Genomic DNA, 27,324 nt, shown 5'->3' with positions numbered 1-27,324 from the left:
TACAGCAAGAAGTGTGTTAAAAAAATTACAGGATCTTTGCTTATTATTTTATGGTATAATCTTGTAATTACCAAAATAAGAAGTTCAAAGATCCAGGATTCCATTGAATGCCCATATAACTCATTATACTTTAATATCATATAGCTGCCTACAAGTGGCATCTTTTTGAGAAGTAGCAGGATTATAATGAACAAACATGTAAACACAGTGACAGAGTTCGCTACCGTGCGTGATGTATAAATGGATCCCAGCAGGTAAGAACAAGAAATTCTCCAAAGGAAAAGGAGAGAACTTTAATTGTGAGCTGTCACATGATCAGTAAGTGCCCTGTTTTTGATTGGCAGAACATCATATTCATCTGATCAAATTAAGTGCATTTACATTCTGAAAAAAATTGCAATTCAACCTCTCAAAAATATCAATTAATGCTAATAAATTATATAAGACTTCCAAAGCAAATGGAAAAATAGATTTGTCTATAGATTACATATCAGTAAACAACAATATTAGATATCCTATGCAATACATTTTACAGCAATAAGCTTTTCTGCTATAACGTACCACAGGCATCAGTAGCTACTCTTTTAAAGTCATTCAAAAAATCTGAAAGAACAGAAGCTGTATTTTATCAACTGATTAATGTAGAATAGACTTAAGTTATGCTTCCTTTTTATTCTCTTAAAAAAATATTAGAGATATCACAAGACACACCCACAACATGATACAAGATATGTTTAAGTATAGGCACCGATTACCTACTTCTCGAGTTGAGCACGGCCAATGGACAACACAAGCGGACAAAACACCTATGGAAAAATAAATGGCATGATATTGCTTAATTAAATGGCAGAGACACATTGCCAGTCATGCCTGACTTTAATAAAAGCGACACAGAGCACAGGAATATAAAGCACGGGATGACCCAGCCACAGTGTATGGCATGTTACCACAGTAGACAGCGTGCAGTAGACGGGAGCCTTATCCAAGCCAAACAAGATCATCAACATAGTACATATTGATCATAATGTGATATCACTTGTGACTGACTAAACACATGCAAGAAGAGATGGGTGGAACAACTCTGAACTGAAGCCCCTTACTAACCCATAGCATGTGGCTCAAGTGTTTCCCTACAATCTAACCAATCACGGAGCTTGAACACATTTGATTCATTTGAGTTTGGGTTGGATGCTGCTCCAATCTACAATGCATGGCCTGAAGTGAGGAGTGGCACTTGGCATAGAAACCGCAATCAGACATCAGTAATGTACTGTAGTTGTGGTGTGAAGTTTGGCACCTAAAACACCCTACGATGTGTGTGTAGAACGAAACAGCACAGAAACATACAGACTGGTTTATAGACAGACAGTCCCTCACTCACACATAGAAGTCTCTTTTTTTAAATATTGCACATACTAAAGAACAGTGAAGGAGATACGTACAGTATAGCCTGGTGTGACAGGAGTGTGTAAACCATATCGACTCTAACCCTGGAATATCGTCATCATTTCCACCTTGATCACCTCAGCCACGCACCATGAACGATCACATCCAATTCAAGCATCCATGGGACCAACTCCGCTCCATGGTTAATTATACGTTTTTTTTTTTAAATGCTACAAACTGAATTGAAGCACTGTAAAATAAGATATTGTAGTTATTTTTGGAACGGTTCAGTGTGTGTTACACTAAAGACCTGTAGAAGGTCAGTCAGTGCAGCTAGTGGGGTCCAGACCATCACTGGGGGGGAGTGGGACTTGTAGTTCTAGTAATAGAAGTTAGGCTGTGTGAAGCTGTCTGCTCTGCATGTCATTTCAACTGGAGGATGTGCACGTCTGTTGCATCCTTGGAAACGTGCACAGCCCATTCACACTCCCTCACTACAGATTCAGGTTTTCGAGCATGTGCACACTCTGCCACAGGTTCAATGTCCTCGGCTGAAATGCTCGCCCACGGCAGAGTTAAGACTTGAAGACGTGCACGGCCCGCACCACGTACTGCCTGCAGATGGGGCACTCGCTCATTCTCATCCCACATTTGGTACAGGTGACCATGTGGCCGCACTCCAGCAGCACACAGTCGATCACAGCGTCCATGCAGATGCGACACAGGTGATCATCAGAGGCCAGCTGAGCCTTCATACTATCTGTGGAGAGAAACAAGGTATGAGGAAACAGCATTACCCTACGCAGTACGCAGCCTGAGGATGGCCGTCTTCTCTGGTTCATTCACATACCCTACATCAGTAGCAGTGGAGCCCTCAGAAAACGGGCTCATTGTAATGGCTGGAATGGAATAATTGCAACAGAGTCACGTGGTTTCCATATATTTGATCTGTTTGATACCGTTCCATTCATTCCATTCCAGCCATTACAATGAGCCCATCCTCTTATAGCTCCTCCCACCAGCCTCCTCTGATCAGTAGCTACATGATGTATGTAGTGTGTCAATAGTCAGTTTAAACTGGTCTCTCTCCAGAACAACACTTAGTGTGTTAAACAGCAGGGTTAACGGGTCTCTCTCCAGAACAACACTTAGTGTGTTAAACAGCAGGGTTAACTGGTCTCTCTCCAGAACAACACTTAGTGTGTTAAACAGCAGGGTTAACTGGTCTCTCTCCAGAACAACACTTAGTGTGTTAAACAGCAGGGTTAACGGGTCTCTCTCCAGAACAACACTTAGTGTGTTAAACAGCAGGGTTAACGGGTCTCTCTCCAGAACAACACTTAGTGTGTTAAACAGCAGGGTTAACTGGTCTCTCTCCAGAACAACACTTAGTGTGTTAAACAGCAGGGTTAACTGGTCTCTCTCCAGAACAACAGTTAGTGTGTTAAACAGCAGGGTTAACGGGTCTCTCTCCAGAACAACACTTAGTGTGTTAAACAGCAGGGTTAACGGGTCTCTCTCCAGAACAACACTTAGTGTGTTAAACAACAGGGTTAACTGGTCTCTCTCCAGAACAACACTTAGTGTGTTAAACAGCAGGGTTAACGGGTCTCTCTCCAGAACAACACTTAGTGTGTTAAACAGCAGGGTTAACGGGTCTCTCTCCAGAACAACACTTAGTGTGTTAAACAGCAGGGTTAACGGGTCTCTCTCCAGAACAACACTTAGTGTGTTAAACAGCAGGGTTAACTGGTCTCTCTCCAGAACAACACTTAGTGTGTTAAACAGCAGGGTTAACGGGTCTCTCTCCAGAACAACACTTAGTGTGTTAAACAGCAGGGTTAACTGGTCTCTCTCCAGAACAACACTTAGTGTGTTAAACAGCAGGGTTAACTGGTCTCTCTCCAGAACAACCCTTAGTGTGTTAAACAGCAGGGTATAATGCAACTCTCAAGCCCTTTATATTATTAGGAAGGGTGTCTCAAAGACCTGCACTACAATGAAACCTGATGAAGATGGTGGGATTCAAATAATATGACGGGTCGTAACGAGGTAAGAGTTGTTAGGGACCGCGTTAATGACAGGATGAACGACAGGCCTTCAGTACTAATGAGATGATGGAAATGAGAACAACATGGAACCATGCCGGGAAATATGATCAGGATCCGACGGAAATTAGACTTCAGCATGCATCAATATGGAGAGTTGTATTTTAAGACAGTGCTGAGCACTCTGTGGTTTTGCAGTTGGGATGATGGTGGAGTTAGACATGCTTTACACAATAATGCCTTACCTCCCACTGCACCATTGCATATAGGTGGAGGATATGCCACCACTTAGAATGAAAGCACATACCAAAAGAGCCATTAGTGATTCTAACAGGATACAAGCTCCTACTCCAATTCTTCCACCTCACGTAGTACTGAGAACAACTCCTGTACACAGTCATCTGATCCAGCAGTGAATGAGAAGTCACACTTTCACACAAATATGTGCATGTTATATACAACCCAACGATAGTGTTGAATGCTCACCTGCGGTCATGCTGTTGATGTTACTGACATTTTCCACTAAAATAAAATCAAGAAATGCATTTTTAGTACTGTGCTGTATCTGGAACTGTAAATAACACCAATCAAAAAAAGATGTTTTAACTTTCTTAAGTTTCTATATGGTTGAAAATAGGGTTTAACTGGAGATTGATAAGCTACAATGGTCGTTATTAACAGGATCACTATGGGTTCTAGCTGAGGTTGAGGTTGGTTGGTAAAGGAGGAAATGATTCAACGTGGTGCTTACTGGACTTCCTGTTCTGCTCGTTCTCCCTGTAGAGCCGATGTACCCGCTCGATCAGCTCCCACTTCTCACAGCAGCCAGAGTAGTTGACAAAGTTACGGGCCAGAATCTCTTTGAGCTGCCGAACAGACAGGCTCTCAATGTCCCCCTCATTATCCAGGTCAGACAAAGAGGCCCGCATCCTCCTCTGCGTCACCGGACTGACCTACCAGAGAGAGAAGAGGAGGCCCTTCAGAAAACATGTGCAAGCCAACAAGTTCAACTACGACTAGGTTTTTGTAGTGAACGCCATGGTCATTGAAGCAATAGCACAGAGTGAATCCTCTCACAAGAGTGGGTCAGTGAGTTCTCTTCAGTTAAACACATGCGGGGGAGACAGAGGCAGAGCTGGCTGTCTCACCTCTATGATAGGTTCCCTGGCAGGTTCCAGGTGCAGGAGGGGGATGGTTGGAGCTTCCCCATGCGGCTGGGGTTTCCACAGAAAACAAAACATAGATCAAAAAGACGGTCAGATTCAATTTTTGAAATGGTATGAAAGCAGATAAGCAGCTTTGAAATACTTGTTTTTTTCCCCCGACAGGATGCTCCTCACTCTTTCGCCCACAAATCAGAATGTCTATAAAACACCACAGGGTGGGCTCTAATCACGAGACTTCCACTTGCAGTTAATCACATTGATATTTGATGGCTCTCTTAAAATGTCTGATAAGGAAATTCGGTATGGAGGCGTGTCCTCTAAAAGGTCGTCCGTGTTACACTTAGTATTCAGCATCATTTGCTTCTTCTAATCTTTAAATCAGTGGTTAACTATTCCCTTTTTTGAAGGCGATGGCTTTATTAGGAGTTTGCCTGCGACCAGAATCCAATGGTCTTGGCAGGGATGCAGCAAAAACGCAGAGTGAGTCTGGTGAGAATGCGTTTGGCTTGCGGCATATTGCCCTACATTAACTTAGCCCTTTATGTGAAATGAAGAGAGTAGCCTAGACTCCCATCGTCTCTGTCTCCACTGGACCATAGCACATAAAGCAGTTAGCTAATGGTGCAGGCGCCGGGCATTCTTCTGGTGTGACATCACAATGAGGGATGGGTGTGTAGGGGTCGGGGGACGCTGACGTCCCTGGTCGCACATGCACACACACGCGCTCCCTCCGTCACATTCCGCTGGACCAATAAGCCAGCAGGCTCCCAGCATGCACCTGCGTTAATAATGCATCAGCAGTCCTGTTGGTGGCGTGCTAGCCTCCCCAGCCCAGATGTCACGCTCGAACGATCGAACCGCTGTGCAAGCACCGGGCACCAGCGATGCCCATAACCAGCCGAGGGCGTTACAGTTAGTGCATTCATCTTAAGATAGTTGGTGAGACAACCACACATCACTGTCCGAGTACATCTCTCCTCGATAGCAGCAAAGACAGTGCTAGAGGTATCACAATAGGAGGATGTTGATGTTTGGGATGCCGAAGATGACCCCAGGGACAGAGATGTGAGAAGTACTGTTGTCTTTCTCTTTCTCTCTGTCTTCTCAGTTACAGCTGTGCGGTTGAGAGGAATCAGAAGCCAGCCTGTGTGCGACTGAGCGTGACATAACCGACTCAGCTTAACAGGCAAAGGGTTTAAGCCTTGACTGTTGCTGACTGGCTCCAGCTCCCAGGGTGACACTGTAAACGCAGCTGTTTCCAACAGTCAGTCAAGTGGACGTCAGCTCACTGCAGTAGCGCTGGGCTTTTCCCTGTGTGAGTGAGGCACCTCATTCATGTCAAACACACACAGCACCAGACTGTATCAAACTGTTTTTTTTTCTGGCTGCAAAGAACAGGGCCTGACTGCAATACTACACTGCAATTACTAGACTGCTTGGAAGCTTTTCATGCTCCTATATTTAGCCTATATGGTTTTCCCAGGGGGTTACTTTCAGTAGGACTGGGGACAATCATAGCCCTACAAACCAGCACTAGAGATCTAGAACAGATTGCACGTTGCTGATTGTTATGCTTAGCTGTGACTTCACACTGACAAATATGCTTCCCACATCCGTGCCATGTGCTCTTCAAGCTTCACATTAATTAGCTTTGAAACAAGTAGGACAGATGTCAAAAGAGTAGGGAAGGCAGTAACAGAGGGGGGCAGACGTGAGGGAATGGGACCAAGTTTTGTGTGTGTGTGTGTGTGTCCGCGTGCGCGTGTGAGTGTGTTGTGTGTGTGGATGTGTTGTGTGTGTGTGTGTGTGTGTGTGTCCGCGTGCGTGTGCGACTGTGCATGCGTGTGTGAGTGTGTGGGTGTGTGAGTGTGTTGTGAGTGTTGTGTGTCGTCACACCTGGCTCTGAGCGGTCCCTGAGCTGTCACTCCGGCTGAGAGGAGCGTCTCCCTGGGAGGCAGAGAGCACCGACTGCTCCGAGGCGGAGCGTCGTGTGGCTGAGGGGGGCGAGGCGTGGAGGGAGTGGGGGAGGGAGTGCAGGCTGTCTGTGTCCTCCTCCTCCTCCTCCTCCTCTACAGCTCCTTGTGTGGAGGTGTTTTCCCCTGCTTCCAGGTGGCAGAGCACCAGGTCCACCAGGTCCGCCTTCTCCCTGCAGGTGTCTGTGGGGATGTTGCGCAGCAGCAGGTACTGGCGCAGGTCTTTAACGCGCAGCGCCATGAGCTGTGGTCTCTGGAAGGCCGTGCCGCGCAGGAGGTGACAGGTGGTACAGCAGCGGAGGTTCTCCTGCAGCACCGAGCACAGGGCACAGAAACTCTTCTTACAGTCCGAGCAAATGTGCTGAGAAAGAGAGGGAGAGAGAGAGGGAGTAGAGAGAGGGAGAGAGAGTAGAGAGAGAGAGAGAGAGAGAGAGGGAATAGAGAGAGAGAGGGAGTAGAGAGAGAGAGGGAGTAGAGAGAGGGAGAGAGGGAGTAGAGAGAGGGAGAGAGCGAGGGAGAGAGGAAATAGAGAGAGGGAGAGAGTGAGGGAATAGAGAGAGGGAGAGAGGGAATAGAGAGAGAGTTAGTCGAGAGAGAGTAGAGAGAGAGGGAGTAGAGAGAGAGGGAGTAGAGAGAGGGAGGGTGTAGAGAGAGGGAGAGGGAGTAGAGAGGGGGAGTAGAGAGAGGGAGAGGGAGTAGAGAGAGAGAGGGAGTAGAGAGAGGGAGGGAGTAGGGAGAGAGAAAGGGAGTAGAGAGAGCGAGGGAGTAGGGAGAGGGAGGGAGTAGGGAGAGAGAGAGGGAGTAGAGAGAGAGAGAGGGAGAGAGGGAGTAGAGAGAGGAAGAGTCACCACACACATTTAGAAGACAGGCGATCCCATCAGCCAGTCATGTCCATTCCTCCTGATCAATTAATTACTAGATTTAATTAATTATTTGGCATCATGGAGTCATTTAACTTTCCTGTTTTTGGAAATATATTAATTACAGCTAATGAGAGGGATTTGCCAAATTTGCTAGCCAACAGCTTTCCAAAACAAGGACTCATTTGTGAAGGTGGTAAATGACCTTTTAATGGTGTCAGACCGATCTTTCCTCATGCGCCGAGATCTTAGTGCTGCTTTGATACCATCGATCACCACATTCTTTTGGAGATATTGGAAACCCAAATTGATCTACACGGACAAGTTCTGTCCTGGTTTGGATCTTATCTGTTGGAAAGATATCTGTTTGTCTCTATGGATGGTTTGTCCTCTGACAAATCAACTGTAAATTTCGGTGTTCCTCAAGGTTCCGTTTTGGGACCACTATTGTTTCCACTATATATTTTACCTCTTGGGGATGTCATTCGGAAACATAATGTTAACTTTCACTGTTATGCGGATGACACACAGCTGTACATTTCGATGAAACATGGTGAAGCCCCAAAACTGCCCTCGCTGGAAGCCTGTGTTTCAGACATAAGGAAGTGGATGGCTGCTTGTTCTAGGTCCCAAGAAACAAAGAGATCTTCTGTTGAATCTGACAATTAATCTTGATGTCGTCTCGAATAAAACTGTGAAGGACCTCGGCGTTACTCTGGACTCTGATCTCTCTTTGAACGAACATATCAAGACTGTTTCAAGGACAGCTTTTTTCCATCTACGTAACATTGCAAAAATCAGAAACATTCTGTCCAAAAATGATGCAGAAAAATTCATCCATGCTTTTGTCACTTCTAGGTTAGACTACTGCAATGCTCTACTTTCCGTCTACCTGGATAAAGCAATAAATAAACTTCAGTTAGTGCTAAACACAGCTGCTAGAATCTTGACTAGATCCAAAACATTTGATCATATTACTCTAGTGCTAGCCTCTCTACACTGGCTTCCTGTTAAGGCAAGGGCTAATTTCAAGGTTTTACTGCTAACCTACAAAGCATTACATGGGCTTGCTCCTACCTATCTTTCCGATTTAGTCCTGCCGCACATACCAACACGTACGCTACGGTCACAAGACGCAGACCTCATAACTGTCCCTAGAATTTCCAAGCAAACAGCTGGAGGCAGGGCTTTCTCCTATAGAGCTCCATTTTTATGGAATGGTCTGCCTACCCATGTGAGAGACGCAGAATCGGTCTCAACCTTTAAATCTTTATTGAAGACTCATCTCTTCAGTGGGTCATATGATTGAGTGTAGTCTGGCCCAGAAGTGTGAAGGTGAACAGAAAGGCACTGGAGCAACAAACCGCCCTTGCTGTCTCTGCCTGGCCGGTTCCCCTCTTTCCACTGGTATTCTCTGCCTCTAACCCTGTTACAGTGGCTGAGTAACTGGCTTACTGGTGCTCTTCCATTCTGTCCCTAGGACGGGTGCGTCACTTGAGTGGGTTGAGTCACTGACGTGATCTTCCTGTCTGGGTTGGCGCCCCCCCTTGGGTTGTGCCGTGGCGGAGATCTTTGTGGGCTATACTCGGCCTTGTCTCAGGATGGTAAGTTGGTGGTTGAAGATATCCCTCTAGTGGTGTGGGGGCTGTGCTTTGGCAAAGTGGGTGGGGTTATATCCTGCTTGCTTGGCCCTGTCCGGGGGTATCGTCAGATGGGGCTACAGTGTCTCCTGACCCCTCCTGTCTCAGCCTCCAGTATTTATGCTGCAGTAGTTTATGTGTTGGGGGGCTAGAGTCAGTCTGTTATATCTGGAGTCTTATCCGGTGTCCTGTGTGAATTTAAGTATGCTCTCTCTAATTCTTTCTCTCTTTCTCTCTTTCTCTCTTTCTTTTTTCCTTCCTTCCTTCCTTCCTTCCTTCCTTCCTTCCTTCCTTCCTTCCTTCCTTCCTTCCTTCCTTCCTTCCTTCCTTCCTTCCTTCCTTCCTTCCTTCCTTCCTTCCTTTCTTTCTTTCTTTCTTTCTTTCTTTCTTTCTTTCTTTCTTTCTTTCTTTCTTTCTTTCTTTCTTTCTTTCTTTCTTTCTTTCTTTCTTTCTTTCTCTCTCTCTCTCTCTCTCTCTCTCGGAGGACCTGAGCCCTAGGACCATGCCTCAGGACTACCTGGCCTGATGACTCCTTGCTGTCCCCAGTACACCTGGCCGTGCTGCTGCTCCAGTTTCAACTGTTCTGCCTGCGGCTATGGAACCTGTTCACCGGACGTGCTACCTGTCCCAGACCTGCTGTTTTCAACTCTCTAGAGACAGCAGGAGCGGTAGAGATACTCTGAATGATCGGCACAGCCAGAAGAGGACTGGCCACCCCTCATAGCCTGGTTACTCTCTAGGTTTCTTCCTAGGTTCTGGCCGTTCTAGGGAGTTTTTCCTAGCCACCGTGCTTCTACACCTGCATTGCTTGCTGTTTGGGGTTTTAGGCTGGGTTTCTGTACAGCACTTTGAGATATCAGCTGATGTAAGAAGGGCTTTATAAATCAATTTGATTTGATTTGATTCCCTATGACATCACCATGTTCTAGGACAGAGGAGGACTTTATCTCATTTCTTGGCACATAAAATCTAAATAATATTATATGGCAAATTGCCCAGATATTCCTGACATTCACAAGCTTATCTTGGTTTACTGAGGCAATTCAGATGAATCGACTGACGGACAGCCAGTTTGAATGGAGATTTTTCCATGTCATTGGTGTGTAAATGAGCAGCGGACCACTCTGACAGATCTATTCTTCAATCATCAGTGTTAATCCCCCTGAACCTCTGCTTTCATGACACAAATATCAAGCTGAGCCACACACACACACACGTGTGGTTATAATATAACCCGGGACTGAATCTGCCATCGGCATAGCAACAGGTGTGAGCGGGCTGATAGAGCAGTCTGAGCCTGGAAGCTCAGAGAACGCTCCAGGGGCTTCCATCGCTGTCCCAGCATGCCACACTGTCAGACAACGCCTAGAGACACTCTGCCATTTACCTGTCTGCAGTCTAAGCTGGTGCCCTGGTGTGGCCATTATGATTGAGTACTTCATATGGAAGTTAGTTTTATTTGTTTATTTTTAAGGGGCGCATTCTTCCTCCTCCTCCTCATCTTCTTACACACTGTCCTCATCAGCTTTCTCATCATAAACAACATCATCATCGTCATTCTTTTACACACTAAAAACATCATCCCCCTCACCACTTACCTTGCGCCTGAAGACAGAGAAGGCCAGCCCACAGGCCTTGCAGAGCTGACCTACACTCCCTGCGCTGGTGGGGGGGTAGGTGGAGTACCCGGCGCTGGGGGCAAAGCGGAAGGGTCCCGCCCCGGCCCCGAACCCTGGCTGCTGCCCGCGCACCGTCCCGGTGCCCATCACCTCGTTCAGCAGCCCGCAGCATGATGCCCACATGGACGATGCCCCTGCCTACGACACAAACATACACAGCATGCACGTCTGTTCTCCAAGTTTGAATGCCTAGTTTAGAGTCCTATTATCCATCCCAGTAGGTTCATAAACAATATGCCTTTGGCAGTACTGAAATCATAGTAGCCTGCAATGCAATCAATACAGTGCCCCAATTTCATCCCTTTTTTACAACTTTTGTTGCAGGTCACATCACTAAGGGAAAGGATCTCAGACTTCACACTTTATTTGTCATTTGTCCCTGAATCCCACAATGCCTCAGTGTGATCTTCCGCTGCTCAACAACCTTTCCCCTCAATGAACTACATGCCTTTGTGGCTCCTGAGTTCCTCTACAAAAGGCATTGAAATATTGTAATACAGTCTCCGGGATCCTAGTGCATTGAAAATTGTGTAGCAGTGCATGGCGGCAGCCGGCGTATTCAGAACAGAACGTATTCAGAGGCCTGTGAACAGTGGAGCAGCAGAGGCGGATGTTACGGTTTATAGAGCTTCAGAAGAAAGACTTAATAGTCTCTCAGACTGGAACGAACAGGGTGAAAGACACAAAAAAAGACAGGACGCGGGCTGCAAATACATTACTATGAGAACTCTTTGGGTCTGTTTGAGGTTGAAAATGACTGAGTCAAGCACCAGAGTAGAGGTCGACCGTTTAATCGGAATGGCCGATTTCAAGTTTTCATAACAATCGGAAATCGGTAATTTTGGACGCCGATTTTGCCGTTTTTTTTTTTTTTACACCTTTATTTAATCTTTATTTAACTAGGCAAGGCGGTTAATAACGCATTCTTATTTTCAATGACGGCCTAGGAACGGTGGGTTATCTGCCTTGTTCAGGGGCAGAACGACAGATTTTTACCTTGTCAGCTCAGGGATTCAATCTTGCAACCTTACAGTTAACTAGTCCAACGCTCTAACCACCTGCCTCACGAGGAGTCTGCCTGTTACGTAAATGCAGTAAGAAGCCAAGGTAAGTTGCTAGCTAGCATTAAACTTATCTTATAAAAATCAATCATAATCACTAGTTATAACTACACATGGTTGATGATATTACTAGTTTATCTAGCGTGTCCTGCATTGTTTAAAATAGATGCAGTGCGCATTCGCGAAAAAGGACTGTCGTTGCTCCAACTTGTACCTAACCTTAAACACCAATGCCTTTCTTAAAATCAATACACAGAAGTATATATTTTTAAACCTGCATATTTAGCTAAAAGAAATCCAGGTTAGCAGGCAATATTAACCAGGTGAAATTGTGTCACTTCTCTTGCGTTCATTGCACGCAGAGTCAGAGTATATGCAACAGTTTGTGCCGCCTGGCTCATTGCGAACTAATTTGCCAGAATTGTACGTAATTATGACATAACATTGAAGGTTGTGCAATGTAACAGGAATATTTAGACTGATGGATGCCACCCGTTAGATAAAATACAGAACGGTTCCGTATTTCACTGAAAGAATAAATGTCTTGTTTTCGAAATGATAGTTTCCGAATTCGACCATATTAATGACCAAAGGTTCGCATTTCGGTGTGTTATTATGTTATAATTAAGTCTATGATTTGATAGAGCAGTCTGACTGAGCGATGGTAGGCACCAGCAGGCTCATAAGCATTCATTCACTTTCATGCATTTTGCCAGCAGCTCTGCTGTTTATGACTTCAAGCCTATCAACTCCCGAGATTAGGCTGGTGTAACGATGTGATGTGAAATGGCTAGCTAGTTAGCGGGGTGTGCGCTAATAGCGTTTCAAAAGTCACTCGCTCTGAGACTTGGAGTAGTTGTTCCCCTTGCTCTGCATGGGTAACGCTGCTTCGAGGGTGGCTGTTGTCGATGTGTCCCTGGTTCGAGCCCAGGTAGGAGCGAGGAGAGGGACGGAAGTTATACTGTTACACTGGCAATACTGGCAATACTAAAGTGCCTATAAGATATTCCAATAGTCAAAGGTATATGAAATACAAACGGTATAGAGAGAAATAGTCCTATAATTCCTATAATAACTACAACCTAAAACTTCTTACACGGGAATATTGAAGACTCATGTTAAAAGGAACCACCAGCTTTCATATGTTCTCATGTTCTGAGCAAGGAACTTAAATGTTAGCTTTCTTACATGGCACATATTGCACTTTTACTTTCTTCTCCAACACTTTGTTTTTGCATTATTTAAACTAAATTGAACAAGTTTCATTATTTATTTGAGGCTAAATTGATTTTTTTGATATATTATATTAAGTTAAAATAAGTGTTCATTCAGTATTGTTGTAATTGTCATTAATACAAATACATTTTATTTTTATTATTATTATTATTATTTTTAAAATCGGCCGATTAATCGTTATCTGCTTTTTTTGTCCTCCAATAATCGGTATTGGCGTTGAAAAATCATATTCGGTCGACCTCTACACCAGAGCCCAAACAGCCTGTCCTAATGAGCTAGTCCATAGGGGATGTTGCAATTAATCAATACATTTCTGTCCATTATCTAATGAATAACAACATTGCAGCAGGAAAGTGACCACAGCTCTTATAGACAAAAAACACCAGATGAGAGGAAGGTGAAAACATCTTCTCTACGTAAAGACTTCTATGGTTACTGTGGGAGCAGTGGGGTAATTTCTCAGTTATGACAGCCTTATGACCTGGTAGAGTAGGTGCACTTAGGGATATTAGTGTGGTCAAGGACCATAAGAGGACCGTACAGTGCATGTGACATGTTTGCCTGATCAATGTTTTACTGACAGCAAGACTGTCCACTCCAGAGCCTCAGACCCAAGATGGTGTGATCTCAGGCGCAGCTCCTTGGAGCATACTGATGAGAGGATGAGGGAGGGGCTGGGAGAGAGAGAATATGTCTTCTGTTCCACGGTCTGGGGAATCAAGAGCTGACATGAGCATACAGTATGTGGCTCTGTCGGAGTTCAGAAGAGAAGCCAGTGTATATTTTACGAGCAGGGGTCTCCGCTGTCCACAAATAAAGCTCTGCTCAGCCATGAACTGCCACAATACTCAGGCCTGCCCTGTGATCTCACCTCAGTTACATAAGTGCATGTCAGATGGCTAGATGGAAAATGTAGAACTGACTGCACTGAGAAAGAGAAGGTCTTCTCGGAAATACATTACAGCAATAAGCTTATTGTGAAACTGAACAGAAAGGACCACAGCAGCTCACTTTCTAGTTCCAGTTTTACCGATAATATTTTGCTTTGTTGCCTTCAGAAACTATTCATACACCTTGACTTATTGCAAAATGTGTTGTGTTAGAGGCAGAATTCACAATGGGTTCAATAAAATTTAACTTCTCACCCATCTCCACACAATACCCCATAATGGCAAAGTGAAAACATGTTTTTAGAAATGTTAGCAAATTTCTTGAAAATGAAATACAGAAATATCTCATTAACATAAGTATTCACACCCCTGAGTCAATACATGTTAGGATCACCTATGACAGCGATTACAGCTGTGAGTCTTTCTGGGTAAGTCCCTAAGTGTAAATAAGAATGTCTTAACTGACTTGCCTAGTTAAATAAAGGTAAATAAAGAAAAAAAGAAAGTGCTTTTACACACCTGGATTATACAATATTTGCACATTACTTAAGTGAAAACTGTAACTAGGCCACTCAACATTAAAATGTTGTCTTAGTAAGCAACTCCATTGTATATTTGGCCTTGTGTTTTACGTTATTGTCCTGCTGAAAGGTGAATTAGTCTCCCAGTGTCTGTTGGAAAGAAGACTGAACCAGGTTTTCCTCTAAGATTTTGCCTGTGCTTGTTCTATTCAGTTTCTTTTTATCCTAAAAAACTCTAGTCCTTGCCAATGACATGATGCAGCCACCACCATGCTTGAAAATATGAAGAGTGGTACTTAGTGATGTGTTTGATTTGCCCCAAACATAACACTTCTTATTCAGGACATAAAGTGAATTTCTTTGCCACATTTTTTGCAGTTGTACTTTACGGCCTTATTACAAACAGGATGCAGGTTTTGGAACATTTGTATTCTGTACAGGCTTCCTTCTTTTCGCTCTGTCAATTTGGTTAGTATTGTGGAGTAACTACAATGTAGATCCTCTCACAGCCATTAAACTCTGTAACAATTGTTTATATATTTACTTATACCCAATTGGTAGTCTCGCCTCTCCCGTACAGGCTCGGGAGAGGCGAAGGTCGAGAGCCATGAGTCCTCCAACATACAACCCTGCCAAGCCGCACTGCTTGCTTAACCCAGAATCCAGCCGTACCAATGTGTCAGAGGAAACACTACAACTGGCCACTAGTGCCAGCCCGCCACAAGGAGTTGTTAGAGCGCAATGGGCCAAACCCTCCCCTAACCCAGATGACTCTGGGCCAATTGTGTGCCGCCTCATGGGTCTCCTGGTCACGGCCGGCCTGGGATCGAACCCGGGGCTGTAGTGACGCCACAAGCACTGTGATGCAGTGCTTGAGACCACTGCGCCACACTGGAGCCATTACTCTGTAACTGTTTCCTTCCTCTCCGGCAACTAAGTTAGGAAGGACGCCTGTATCTTTGTAGTGACTGGGTGTATTGATACACCATCCAAAGTATAATTAATAACTTCACCATGCTCAAAGAAATATTCAATGTCTGTTTTTTTATTTTAACCCATCTACCAATAGGTGCCCTTCTTTGCGAGGAGTTGGAAAACCTCCCTGGTCTTTGTGGTAAAATTTGTATTTGAAATTCACTGCTAGACTGATATTCACTTTCAGATAATTTTATGTGTGGGATACAGAAATAAGGTAGTCATAACAAAATAATGTTAAAGACTATTATTGCTCACAGAGTGAGTCCATGCCACTTATGTGATTTATTAAGCACATTTGTATTGCCATAACAAAGGGGTTGAATACTTAATCACTCAAGACATTTCGGCTTTTCATTTTTAATTAATTTGTTACATTTAAAAAAAAACATTGGACAATTCCTTTTATTGTGTGTAGGGGGTATTGTACGAAGGCCAGTAACAAAAACATCATTCCACTTTGACATTGTGTGTAGAGGGTATTGCACGAAGGCCAGTAACAAAAACATCACAATTGAATCCATTTTAAATTCAGGCCCCTTGACTTTTTCCACATTTTGTTACTTATTCTAAAACGGATATACACACAATACCCCATAATGACAAAGCAAAACAGGTTTATACATTTTTGCAAATGTATAAAAAATAAAAACTGAAACATCACATTTACATAAGTATTCAGACCCTTTACTCAGTACTTTGTTGAAGTACCTTTGGCAGTGATTACAACCTCAAGTCTTCTGGAGTATGCCGCTACAAGCTTGGCACACCTGTATTTGGTGGGTTTCTCCCATTATTCTCTGCAGATCCTCTCAAGCTCTGTGAGGTTGGATGGGGAGCGTCGCTGCACAGCTATTTTCAGATCTCTCCAGAGATGTTTGATTGGGTTCAAGTCCGGGCTCTGGCTGGGCCACTCATGGACATTCAGAGACTTGTCCCGAAGCCACTCCTGGGTTGTCTTGGCTGTGTGCTTAAGGACGTTGTCCTGTTGGAAGGTGAACCTTTGCCCCAGTCTGACGTCCTGAGCGCTCTGGAGCAGTTTTTTTTTATCAAGGATCTCTCTGTAAGTTGCTCCGTTCATCTTTCTCTCGATCTTGACTAGTCTCCCAGTCCCTGCCATTGAAAAACACCCCACAGCATGATACTGTCACCTCCATTCTTCACCGTAGGGATGTGCCAGGTTTCCTCCAAACGTGACGCTTGGCCTTTAGGCCAAAGAGTTCAATATTGGTTTCATCAGACAAGATAATCTTGTTTCTCATGGTCTGAAAGTCTTTAGATGCCTTTTGGCAAATTCCAAGCAGGCTGTGATGTGCCTTTTACTGAGGAATGACTTCCGTCTGGCCAATCTACCATAAAGGCCTGATTAGATTGATGCAGAGATGGTTGTCCTTCTGGAAGGTCCTCCCATCTCCACAGAGGAACTCTGGAGCTTTGTCAGAGTGACCATCGGGTTCTTGGTCACCTCTCTGACCAAGGCCCTTCTCCTCCCTGATTGATCAGTTTGGCCGGGTGGCCAGCTCTAGGAAGAGTCTTGGTGGTTCCAAACTTATTCCATTTAAGAATGATGGAGGCCACTGTGTTCTTGGGACCTTAAATAATGCAGACATTTTTTGGTACCCTTCCCCAGATCTGTGCCTCGACACAATCCTCTCAGAGCTCTAGGGACAATTCCTACACCCACATGGCTTGGTTTTTGCTCTGACATGCACTGTCAACTCTGGGACCTTATATAGACAAGTGTTTGCCTTTCCAAATCATGTCCAATCAATTGAATTTACCACAGGTGGACTCCAATCAAGATGTAAAAACATCTCAGGGATGATAAATAGAAACAAGATGCACCTGAGCTCAATTTCAACTCATAGCAAAGGGTCTGAATACTTATATGTAAATGAGGTGTTTCTGTTTTTTATTTGTAATACATTTCCCAAAATTTCTAAAAAACTGTTTTCCCTTTGTCATTGATGAGGGGGAAAAACAATTGTTTAATCAATTTTAAAATAAGGCTGTAATGTAACAAAATGTGGAAAAAGTCAAGGGGTCCGATTACTTTCCGAATGCACTGTATGTCAATGCTACAGTATTCACACCCCTCGACTTTAAAATGTAAATGAGCCACCATGACTCAGATGCGCCCCTTCCCTTTGGACAGTCACTCAGTGGGCCATTACTACACCCTTCCTCCTCTTTTCTGCTAGATTTACCAAGATGAGGCACAGCGGTCTGGCCATAAAATCACTCATATCTGGCCCAGTGCCAGAGGCAGAGCTTTCCCCTGTCACCTCAATTAGCACCCAGTAAGCTCTGCAGGGAGGGACTGCCAAAGCATACAAGAGATACCTGCAAACAAGAGTTACACTACAGTGCACTACTCTGTTACCAATATCTACACTTTCTTTGCGCTTATTAATATCTCATCTACTGATCATGAAGATTAAATATTAATTACTATAACATGCCTGGTTGTGGGCAGTTTTATCTGATGGGGGGGGGAGCTTAACCCCACCTGTCATGTTTGACTGTTTTCTACACTGTTAAAATGTCTATCTCATGATGTGCTGGACCTGCTGATGAGCATTGTGATATTAAATGCTTCTGACCTTTGACTTCTATCATCCTTTTTTTGCAGACTATATGACAGTGTAAGACATTCCCTAAAGAACAAAGACCAGACAAGGTTGACAAACTGTGCAAATAATTTACGTTTTCTTCCTAAACGCAAAATCCACCAATTCTTCACGTTTTTTCACTAGAAATGATTGCTTATGGGTACCTTAATGTGTGTGTAAAATATTACTGTTCTCCTCTATTGTTTTTTTATTCATAGATTTTAGATGCGTATTCAAAAATAACGCTATTTATCCATTCTTTAGATGGAATGGAATGTTCGCATCCTATATATTTGACCGTGACATGCCGTTGTCTCACCAAGCTATCTTAAGCCCAACGGACTAACTGTAGGTCATTATGGATAAGAGCATCTACTAAATTACAAAAATGTCTAACCTACAGATCTCATTTTACTGTACTGTTTATACTGATGTCACAAATGTACAGTTCTTTATTCAAAATGTCGTTTCTGTTACATTTGACTGTGTATAACCTATCAGTACTACTTATTTCTCCGAGAGTGAGGGGGATATTGTTCAGCAAAATAAAATGATTATTTATCTCTGAAAAGAAACCATCAAGTGATAGATTTCAAACAAATGCATGTCTGTCATTGAACAACCCCATACCATGATTAGATAGTGAAAAAACACACCAATCTCTTTCATAAATTCTTCATACAATAAAAGTGAATATATCAACATTTCAATTTTTTTTATTATATAGCGTTTTGTAGTGGTGGAAAAAGTACCCAATTTTCATACTTCAGTAAAAGTAAAGATACCATAATAGAAAATGACTCAAGTAAAAGTGAAAGTCCACCAGTAAAATACTACTTGAGTTAAAAGTCTAAAAGTATTTGGTTTTAAATATACTAAGTATCAAAATTAAATGTAATTGCTAAAAAAAGAATTAATAATTTTCAAATTCCTTATACATATACAGTACCAGTCAACAGTTTGGACACACCAACTCATTCAAGGGGTGTTCTTTATTTTGACTACTTTCTACATTATAGAACAATAGTGAAGACTATGAAGTAGCACATATGGAATCATGTAGAAACCAAAAAAGTGTTGAACAAATCAAATATATTTGAGATTCTTCAAAGGTGCCACCCTTTGCCTTGATGACAGCTTTGCACACTCTTGGCATTCTCTCAACCAGCTTCACCTGGAATGCTTTTCCAACAGTCTTGAAGGAGTTCCCACATATGCTGAGCACTTGTTGGCTGCTTTTCCTTCATACTGTGGCCCAACTCATCCCAAACCATCTCAATTGGGTTGAGGTCGGGTGATTGTGGAGGCCAGGTAACCCCCATACTCTAATTCAATTCCCACTCTCCCCACTACATATGGCAGAAAGGTAGGCCTCACTTGAAGCCTGATCAGGAGTTAATGTGCTTTTGAGTGAAATCGGCAGAAGCGTTGAGCCAAAATGTGGAGACGAAGTGTGGGTTAAGGTTAGAGTTAGGGACAGGGTTACAGATAAGGTTGAGCTGGGAGTTTATATGAAGTTAGGGTTGAGGCTAGGTTTAGGGTTGAGCCGGGAGTTGATATTAAGTTAGGGTTAGGATTGAGGCTAGGTTTAGGGTTGAGCTGCAATGTGGACATGAAGCTAGGGTTAATGCCTCAACCCTAGACACAATGGCCACCCCTCAGAGTCTGGTTCCTCTCTAGGTTTCTTCCTAGGTTCCTGCCTTTCTATGGAGCTTTTCCTAGCCACCATGCTTCTACATCTGCATTGCATGCCATTCTGGGTTTTAGGCTGGGTTTCTGTACAAACATCTGCTGATGTAAAAATGACTTTATAAATAAATGTGACAGATTGGCATAACCCTAACCTTATTCCAATTAACAATTAATTAATTTGCCCCTCTTCCCACTACATGGCAGAAAGTTAGGCCTCGCTTGAAGCCTGAACTAGATTTAATGTGCTTTTGAGTGACATTGGCAGAATGGTTGAGGCTAGAAAGAGAAATCACGCATGGGGTCGTTCAACAGACACTACCGATGAACCCAAGCCTATATCTGACCATGTGAAATGAACTCTTCACATTGAATACTTGGTCCTACAGAGAACAAGGCATTTCTCTCCATAGAAATTACCTACACCCCTCACATAATCATAAAGCTCCGTTAACTGCGATTGAGATAGCTAATCGTCCTTGCACGCAACCAATCGTGACCTTATAGGGATGCCCTGTGTTGTGGTTCAGCTTCCTGTGGCAAAAGGAAGTGTCTTAATTCATCCTCAACATGGTCCTTCATTCTCTCCCTGTAGTTACACAAAAACACTGTCTTCCATCCTCTGTAGAACGGTCAATTCTTAACGTAAAGACTTGAAACTCAGGGCATCATTAAAGAGGGTCCCCAGGAGGCTGTACATTTAATCCTATGATTACAGAAAGTGACTTAATAGGGGGTCATATGGGCAGTTTCAAAGGGTTAAAAAGGTTGAATCTTCCCAAATTGTACATATTTGTGACTGGGGGACCTGGCATATGAAAGTCAATCGCCCCAAAATAATGTTTCACCACCATTGGACACAATGGTCTTGCAAGTCAGAAACTAAGAGCATTGTTATGAATTCCTGAATGAATTCAGAAGAGGATATTGGTCTTTTTTTCTTTCTTTTTTTGGACTTGAAACTGTCTGTCTGTCTGTCTGTCTGTCTGTCTGTCTGTCTGTCTGTCTGTCTATCGGCTGTCTGTGGGAGAGTAGAGGGAGAGATAAGAGGAGGGAGAGGCAGGAAAAGAAGGAGGGAGAGAGAATGAAGGGGGAGGAGAGAGAGAAAAAGAGAGAGAGGGAGGGTGAGAGTGGGAGGATTTTTAAAGAAGGGGGAGGGAGTGAAAAGAGAATGAGGGGGTGATAAAGAGGAAGTAAATAGTGAGAGGCAGACATTAAATAAACGAGAAAAACATTAACCTTGTTACATTCATCTTTTCCCAATGACTACAATGTATTGAGAAAAATATCAACCCTGTGACGCTCATCTTTTCCCATTGACTGCAATGTATTAAGAAAAACATTAGCTAATTCAACATTTTACCTTTTTGCAAAAAGGTGCCAGGATGACGTTTTCCTATGATATCATGTTGCAAAGCCTGAATACTCATAAACTGTAAACCAGGTCTAACCCTGCACCTCAGTTCCAGTAATAACCAGGTCTACACCTTTGACTGAGTCCCAATACTAATATAACCCAGATCTACACCTGTATATCTCAGCCCAAATAGCCAATTATCTTGGTTCGTATGGGTATGTCCCAGTACTCTGATAAACCAGGTCAACCCTTGTGACTATTCAGCAAAACTCACATAAACCAGGTCTACCATTGTGTAAGAGACACTAAAGACACCTTTTGACATTAAATATTTGTTACGTTATTACACAAATTCAGTTTATGGGTCCATACATGGCCAATTCCCCCTGATTTAAACATGTTGGCGCTAATGGAAAACCATCTGTAAAATAATCTTGATCAAGTATATCCATTACCCAACTCAACTTGAATCTACTGAAAAAAGCAATCATCTGCTATGATAAACTATATACAGTGCCTTGCGAAAGTATTCGGCCCCCTTGAACTTTGCAACCTTTTGCCACATTTCAGGCTTCAAACATAAAGATATAAAACTGTATGTTTTTGTGAAGAATCAACAACAAGTGGGACACAATCATGAAGTGGAACGACATTTATTGGATATTTCAAACTTTTTTAACAAATCAAAAACTGAAAAATTGGGCGTGCAAAATTATTCAGCCCCTTTACTTTCAGTGCAGCAAACTCTCTCCAGAAGATCTCTGAATGATCCAATGTTGACCTAAATGACTAATGATGATAAATACAATCCACCTGTGTGTAATCAAGTCTCCGTATAAATGCACCTGCACTGTGATAGTCTCAGAGGTCCGTTAAAAGCGCAGAGAGCATCATGAAGAACAAGGAACACACCAGGCAGGTCCGAGATACTGTTGTGAAGAAGTTTAAAGCTGGATTTGGATACAAAAAGATTTCCCAAGCTTTAAACATCCCAAGGAGCACTGTGCAAGCGATAATATTGAAATGGAAGGAGTATCAGACCACTGCAAATCTACCAAGACCTGGCCGTCCCTCTAAACTTTCAGCTCTTACAAGGAGAAGACTGATCAGAGATGCAGCCAAGAGGCCCATGATCACTCTGGATGAACTGCAGAGATCTACAGCTGAGGTGGGAGACTCTGTCCATAGGACAACAATCAGTCAGTCGTATATTGCACAAATCTGGCCTTTATGGAAGAGTGGCAAGAAGAAAGCCATTTCTTAAAGATATCCATAAAAAGTGTCGTTTAAAGTTTGCCACAAGCCACCTGGGAGACACACCAAACATGTGGAAGAAGGTGCTCTGGTCAGATGAAACCAAAATTGAACTTTTTGGCAACAATGCAAAACGTTATGTTTGGCGTAAAAGCAACACAGCTGAACACACCATCCCCACTGTCAAACATGGTGGTGGCAGCATCATGGTTTGGGCCTGCTTTTCTTCAGCAGGGACAGGGAAGATGGTTAAAATTGATGGGAAGATGGATGGAGCCAAATACAGGACCATTCTGGAAGAAAACCTGATGGAGTCTGCAAAAGACCTGAGACTGGGATGGAGATTTGTCTTCCAACAAGACAATGATCCAAAACATAAAGCAAAATCTACAATGGAATGGTTCAAAAATAAACATATCCAGGTGTTAGAATGGCCAAGTCAAAGTCCAGACCTGAATCCAATCAAGAATCTGTGGAAAGAACTGAAAACTGCTGTTCACAAATGCTCTCCATCCAACCTCACTGAGCTCGAGCTGTTTTGCAAGGAGGAATGGGAAAACATTTCAGTCTCTCGATGTGCAAAACTGATAGAGACATACCCCAAGCGACTTACAGCTGTAATCGCAGCAAAAGGTGGCGCTACAAAGTATTAACTTAAGGGGGCTGAATAATTTTGCACACCCAATTTTTCAGTTTTTGATTTGTTAAAAAAGTTTGAAATATCCAATAAATGTCGTTCCACTTCATGATTGTGTCCCACTTGTTGTTGATTCTTCACAAAAAAATACAGTTTTATATCTTTATGTTTGAAGCCTGAAATGTGGCAAAAGGTCGCAAAGTTCAAGGGGGCCGAATACTTTTGCAAGGCACTGTATATTAAATTAGATCACACATGTGACCACTAAGATATGTATATGCCACAAGCATCATGGATTCAATGTATTGAAAATGAAGGCACATATGTAAACTAGACCCTTTAAACATTAGATTTACAAAAGACAATATTTAAAAATATTTATTTTTTAAATGAATGTATTTGAAGAGTTTATTCCCAAAACACTGTATTCACCAATTTTTCACATTTGTGTTTTTACATCAGCAATTATTTCTTATGGGTCCCTTCATGTGTGTTTAAAATATTACTGTTCTCAGATGTTGTTTTTATTTTTGGTGTGCAAAATGCTATGTATCCTTTGTTTAGCTGGAATGGAATGTTGGTATCCTGTATATTTGACTGTGACAGGTGGTTGTCTCACCTAGCTCTATCTTTAGATGAATGCACTTACTGTAAATCCCTCTGAATAAGAGCATCTGCTAAATGACTCAAATGTCCAATGTATAGACCTCATATTACCGTATTGAATTATTATTTTCTTTTTTAGAAATGTAGTTATTTGTTACATTTGACTGTGTAAAACCTAGTAGTACTACTTCTTCCTCTCAGAGTGAGGCGGATATATATATATAAAAAAAACCAGGATTATTTGTCTCTCTGAAATGAAACCGTCAAGTGATAGATTGTAAACATACTGATTAGATTTTGGGGAAAAAACACACCAATGTATTTCAGAATTTCTTTAAACAATAAAAGCACATTTTACAGACAAATTTGGAATGAAACTCTCTTAGTTTTTAAGCTGTTGAATACAGACTTCTGGTGCCAAATTCATCAGGAAAAGGACACCTTGGAGATTTCTGCTTGTGGTCTTGTGACCATTTTGAGAAATCATATGAAACTTCTCTGAATCATACTAGACACCCTAATATATTGCTTAGTTGTTGATAAGTACAACTTTAACTTCTCTAAAACCTTTAAAGTACCAAAATATTGTTCTCACTATTGTGACTGATGAGATTAAATGGGTTAAAGGCTGTTGGCACATCTAGAAATAAGACCTCATTCTTACGCAGTCAAAAAAAAAAGAAGTGAAGAACAACTGCTTTAAACACTTACTCTTGGGGTGGAAGAGGACAGCTCCTTCTAATAAAAAATAGTGATTTGGATCAGGGAATATTTTGTTTGCAGGAAATAAAAATGAAGTGGTGCGTCTGCTCCTGTGATATTAAATACAGTATGACTGCTGTATTTAATAAACGGATACCTTTCTGAGTATGTATCACATTTCATTCCAACAAACCATAGCTCATCTCACAGGTCCAAATCCATTTTGGACTTCAGAACTGTGTCATGGCAGTCAACCTATCCTGAGTGAATTCTCTTGCACAATAAAACAATATACCCCAATGAGCAACAGACCTGTCTCGAACAAGTCCCCATGACAATTCAATGGAACTCAAGAGAAGTCATGTTGAGTAACAGAATGCAGTATCATTTCATTACCTGAAAAACGCACGATACACCGACTGCAACAACAACAACAAAAAACGGTTCATGTGTGTTTCTGCACGTACTGTATTTCAGCTATCATCCTCCATTTCTCATGAACTGAAAAGCTCATTTTCAATATAAACCAGATTAGTCAACAAAACATCACGGCGTTCTCTCTGGGACAGATTATGGTTTGTCATGATCAGAAAGAAGACCAGGTGACCTTTCACCTGCACTGAGACAACAAGGACAATATGGAATACCTGAAGATATAGATGTTACACAAACATGCAATAATACACATGTGTTTATGATAGGCCTTTGAACAATCATAGCCAGCATTTGTATCGACACTTGTCTAACATCAATGTGTTCCTTCATTGCATATACAAGGAAGATACAGTACGTCTTCACTGCAAAGTATTCACCTCCCTACAATGGGTGGGGATAAACTCCTTATGTTTACTTTGCAAAGCGCCTTGTGATACTATTGCAATTTCAAAGACAACTGCCTGCTGTATAACATAACACTGATATGCTGGATCGGAGCCAAACATTACCATTGGAAATAATTGCTCAATTTAGAAAATCTTTATATACTCTGATACTCATTAGTGTTGCAAGAAACAGGACTTTTAAAAAGGGGGTAGAGGTGGTTAATTAAAACGAGGTAAATAACTTTCCCGCAAGTTGGATACTCTCACTGACAAAGTGCAAGGGGGTTATTTTTCATAATCATCCATCCTCCACCTCACCATCACCATTGTTATTGTTCTCGCCTGTTGTAGCACTACCGGTCAGTGAGTTGTAGAGATTACTGAGTCCAAAGGCTAACTAAGTACGGGTATTTATCAACAGACCAGAAATCTCACAAATATTTCCTCACTCATTGACTGCAGTATACTGATCTCATTATAGCAGATTAACGCTGGGAAATGGAATAGACATCGCACTGTGGTCCCAGTCTGACACTGGTGCACAGTGGTACAGTCCACTAGTGTCAGACTGAGGGTCAGAAAGCGCTCATGACCATCAACATATAATATCATATATGGATGCCATTATAAATAGAACGCAACATAAATATTTCAACCCTGAGAAAATATTCCAACCGGTAAAAACATGAATGTTACTCACCTTATACATGCATCCGTATAATCAGAGTTTGCAACCCTTTAAAGCAAACGACAACACAATTCATGTATTGTAATTTTATAACATTGCATGGGTTTGACTGCATATGAAATTGACATTTTGTTTAAATATTTGTCGACAACCGTAATTGAAAGTTGTAAAATAGATAGAATGCAAGCCGGTTGTGCAAAAATATAATAACACAGATACTTTGACATTGCAATTGGCTTACCATACCTTCATTCCGACTCCCGGTTCTGGAATTTGTCGAGTAATATTAGAATGATGACCATTGCAAGGGCACAAGGAATCACACCATTACGTCTTCCCTCTCAGAAGCTCTCTGTGTATTTGCAGAATGAGCATAACGCAACGTACAAGTCACCCTGGACCAATCAGCAAATAACCTGAGGTACGGTTATCTTTACCAGCCAATCGCCTTTTCAATTGCCGCATAGTAGGCGTTCTAAACTATCCTTAGACACGCGCACTTCTTGATACGGGCAACCCGCCGTACACTATCGATATTTAATTTAGATATTGGGAATTTATGAAACGCTGTTTCAGCATTTTTTATTAAGATGTTAACTTGATTATGTTGCAACATGTTTAGGGGTGAACATGAAACTAGTGCACAGTGCACAGGTGAGTTATATCTCAGTAGGCTATGATTTCATTTTAGCCAAACACAGAGCCATCGAACACACCTGTGGCTTCATATCTGCGGATCACTTCACTGCACTAGAAGTCTATAACAAATTATAGAGCCTAGTGAACCTCTGAATGGTCATTTGATTCGCCTATGATTATCAGTAATGCATACACAAATACTTCTTTGGGGAAAAAAATACAGTGTCTACTATATTTTGCATGATTTTCATCTGATGTCTTGAATAAGTATTATTTCACAAAACACTTAATCAGATCACTTAATCTCTAAAACCAATGTCAAATAAATGTGAGGCTATGCATCTGGCTCTACAAACTTCAAAGTAGGAGGGGAAACAAGTGTGTGTTTGTGTGTGTGTCAGGGTGATCAGAAATGCAAATAGACCCTAGGCTTGCAGATGCTGAGAGAGAGAGAGAGAGAGAGAGAGAGAGAGAGAGAGAGAGAGAGAGAGAGAGAGAGAGAGAGAGAGAGAGAGAGAGAGAGAGAGATGCTGCAATGGAGAGATTACAGCACAACAAAACATTAGGCCTACACAAAAGAGAAGTAAATAAACAAACCTCTGCAGACAGCATTAGTCATACAAGGAATAATCAATGCACAGAAAGGTGCATATGTACACTATAACCCACAACCTGCAAAAATCACATACTTCAGAAGTTGCTTTTTTTTTTTACTTCTTATGGGTAGACAGTAAGCCTGTCCAAAATAAATTTAGCCTGTTCCAAATATTAGGGACATTTGTACCATAAATTGTCCCTACAACAAAAAGCTATTTATACAGTGCCTTCAGAAAGTATTCATACACTATCTCTTCACGTATTCAACATTTTGTTGTGTTACAGCC

At 42.3% G+C, this 27,324-nt stretch overlaps 1 protein-coding gene across 5 annotated transcripts; it reads right to left on the bottom strand.

Moving 5' to 3' along the window:
• Positions 1 to 271: 271 nt before the first annotated feature.
• Positions 272 to 26,176, bottom strand: LOC110523723 (E3 ubiquitin-protein ligase RNF34). Of its 5 annotated transcripts, none has more exons than XM_021602665.2 (9): positions 26,048 to 26,176; positions 25,814 to 25,849; positions 10,672 to 10,890; positions 6,497 to 6,880; positions 4,583 to 4,648; positions 4,186 to 4,387; positions 3,921 to 3,956; positions 3,680 to 3,721; positions 272 to 2,146 (listed from the first exon to the last, which is right to left on the bottom strand). In XM_021602665.2, exons 2-9 carry the CDS (start codon positions 25,820 to 25,822, stop codon positions 1,962 to 1,964), a joined length of 1,143 nt encoding a protein of 380 aa, XP_021458340.2. In that variant the 5' UTR covers positions 25,823 to 25,849; positions 26,048 to 26,176; the 3' UTR covers positions 272 to 1,961. The 5 variants fall into 5 exon arrangements, with proteins under 5 accessions (XP_021458340.2, XP_021458337.2, XP_021458338.2 ...); XM_021602662.2 differs by having other exon boundaries at positions 6,497 to 6,934; positions 26,048 to 26,175; XM_021602663.2 differs by having other exon boundaries at positions 6,497 to 6,934; positions 26,043 to 26,166.
• Between the last annotated feature and the right edge of the window lie 1,148 nt (positions 26,177 to 27,324).

The sequence above is a fragment of the Oncorhynchus mykiss genome, chromosome 5 (assembly GCF_013265735.2).
Source record: "Oncorhynchus mykiss isolate Arlee chromosome 5, USDA_OmykA_1.1, whole genome shotgun sequence".
Lineage (NCBI taxonomy): Eukaryota > Metazoa > Chordata > Actinopteri > Salmoniformes > Salmonidae > Oncorhynchus > Oncorhynchus mykiss.
Note: the sequence above shows the minus strand (reverse complement) of the source record. Positions and strands in the feature narration are given on the sequence as shown.

Excerpts from the sequence above, each read along its gene's own strand:
- LOC110523723 (XM_021602662.2), bottom strand. Across the intron at positions 6,935-10,671 it reads TCTCTGTCTTCAGGCGCAAG|CACATTTGCTCGGACTGTAA; the intron begins GTAAGTGGTGAG and ends TCTCTTTCTCAG. Across the intron at positions 4,388-4,582 it reads CCAGGGAACCTATCATAGAG|GTCAGTCCGGTGACGCAGAG; the intron begins GTGAGACAGCCA and ends TCTCTCTGGTAG.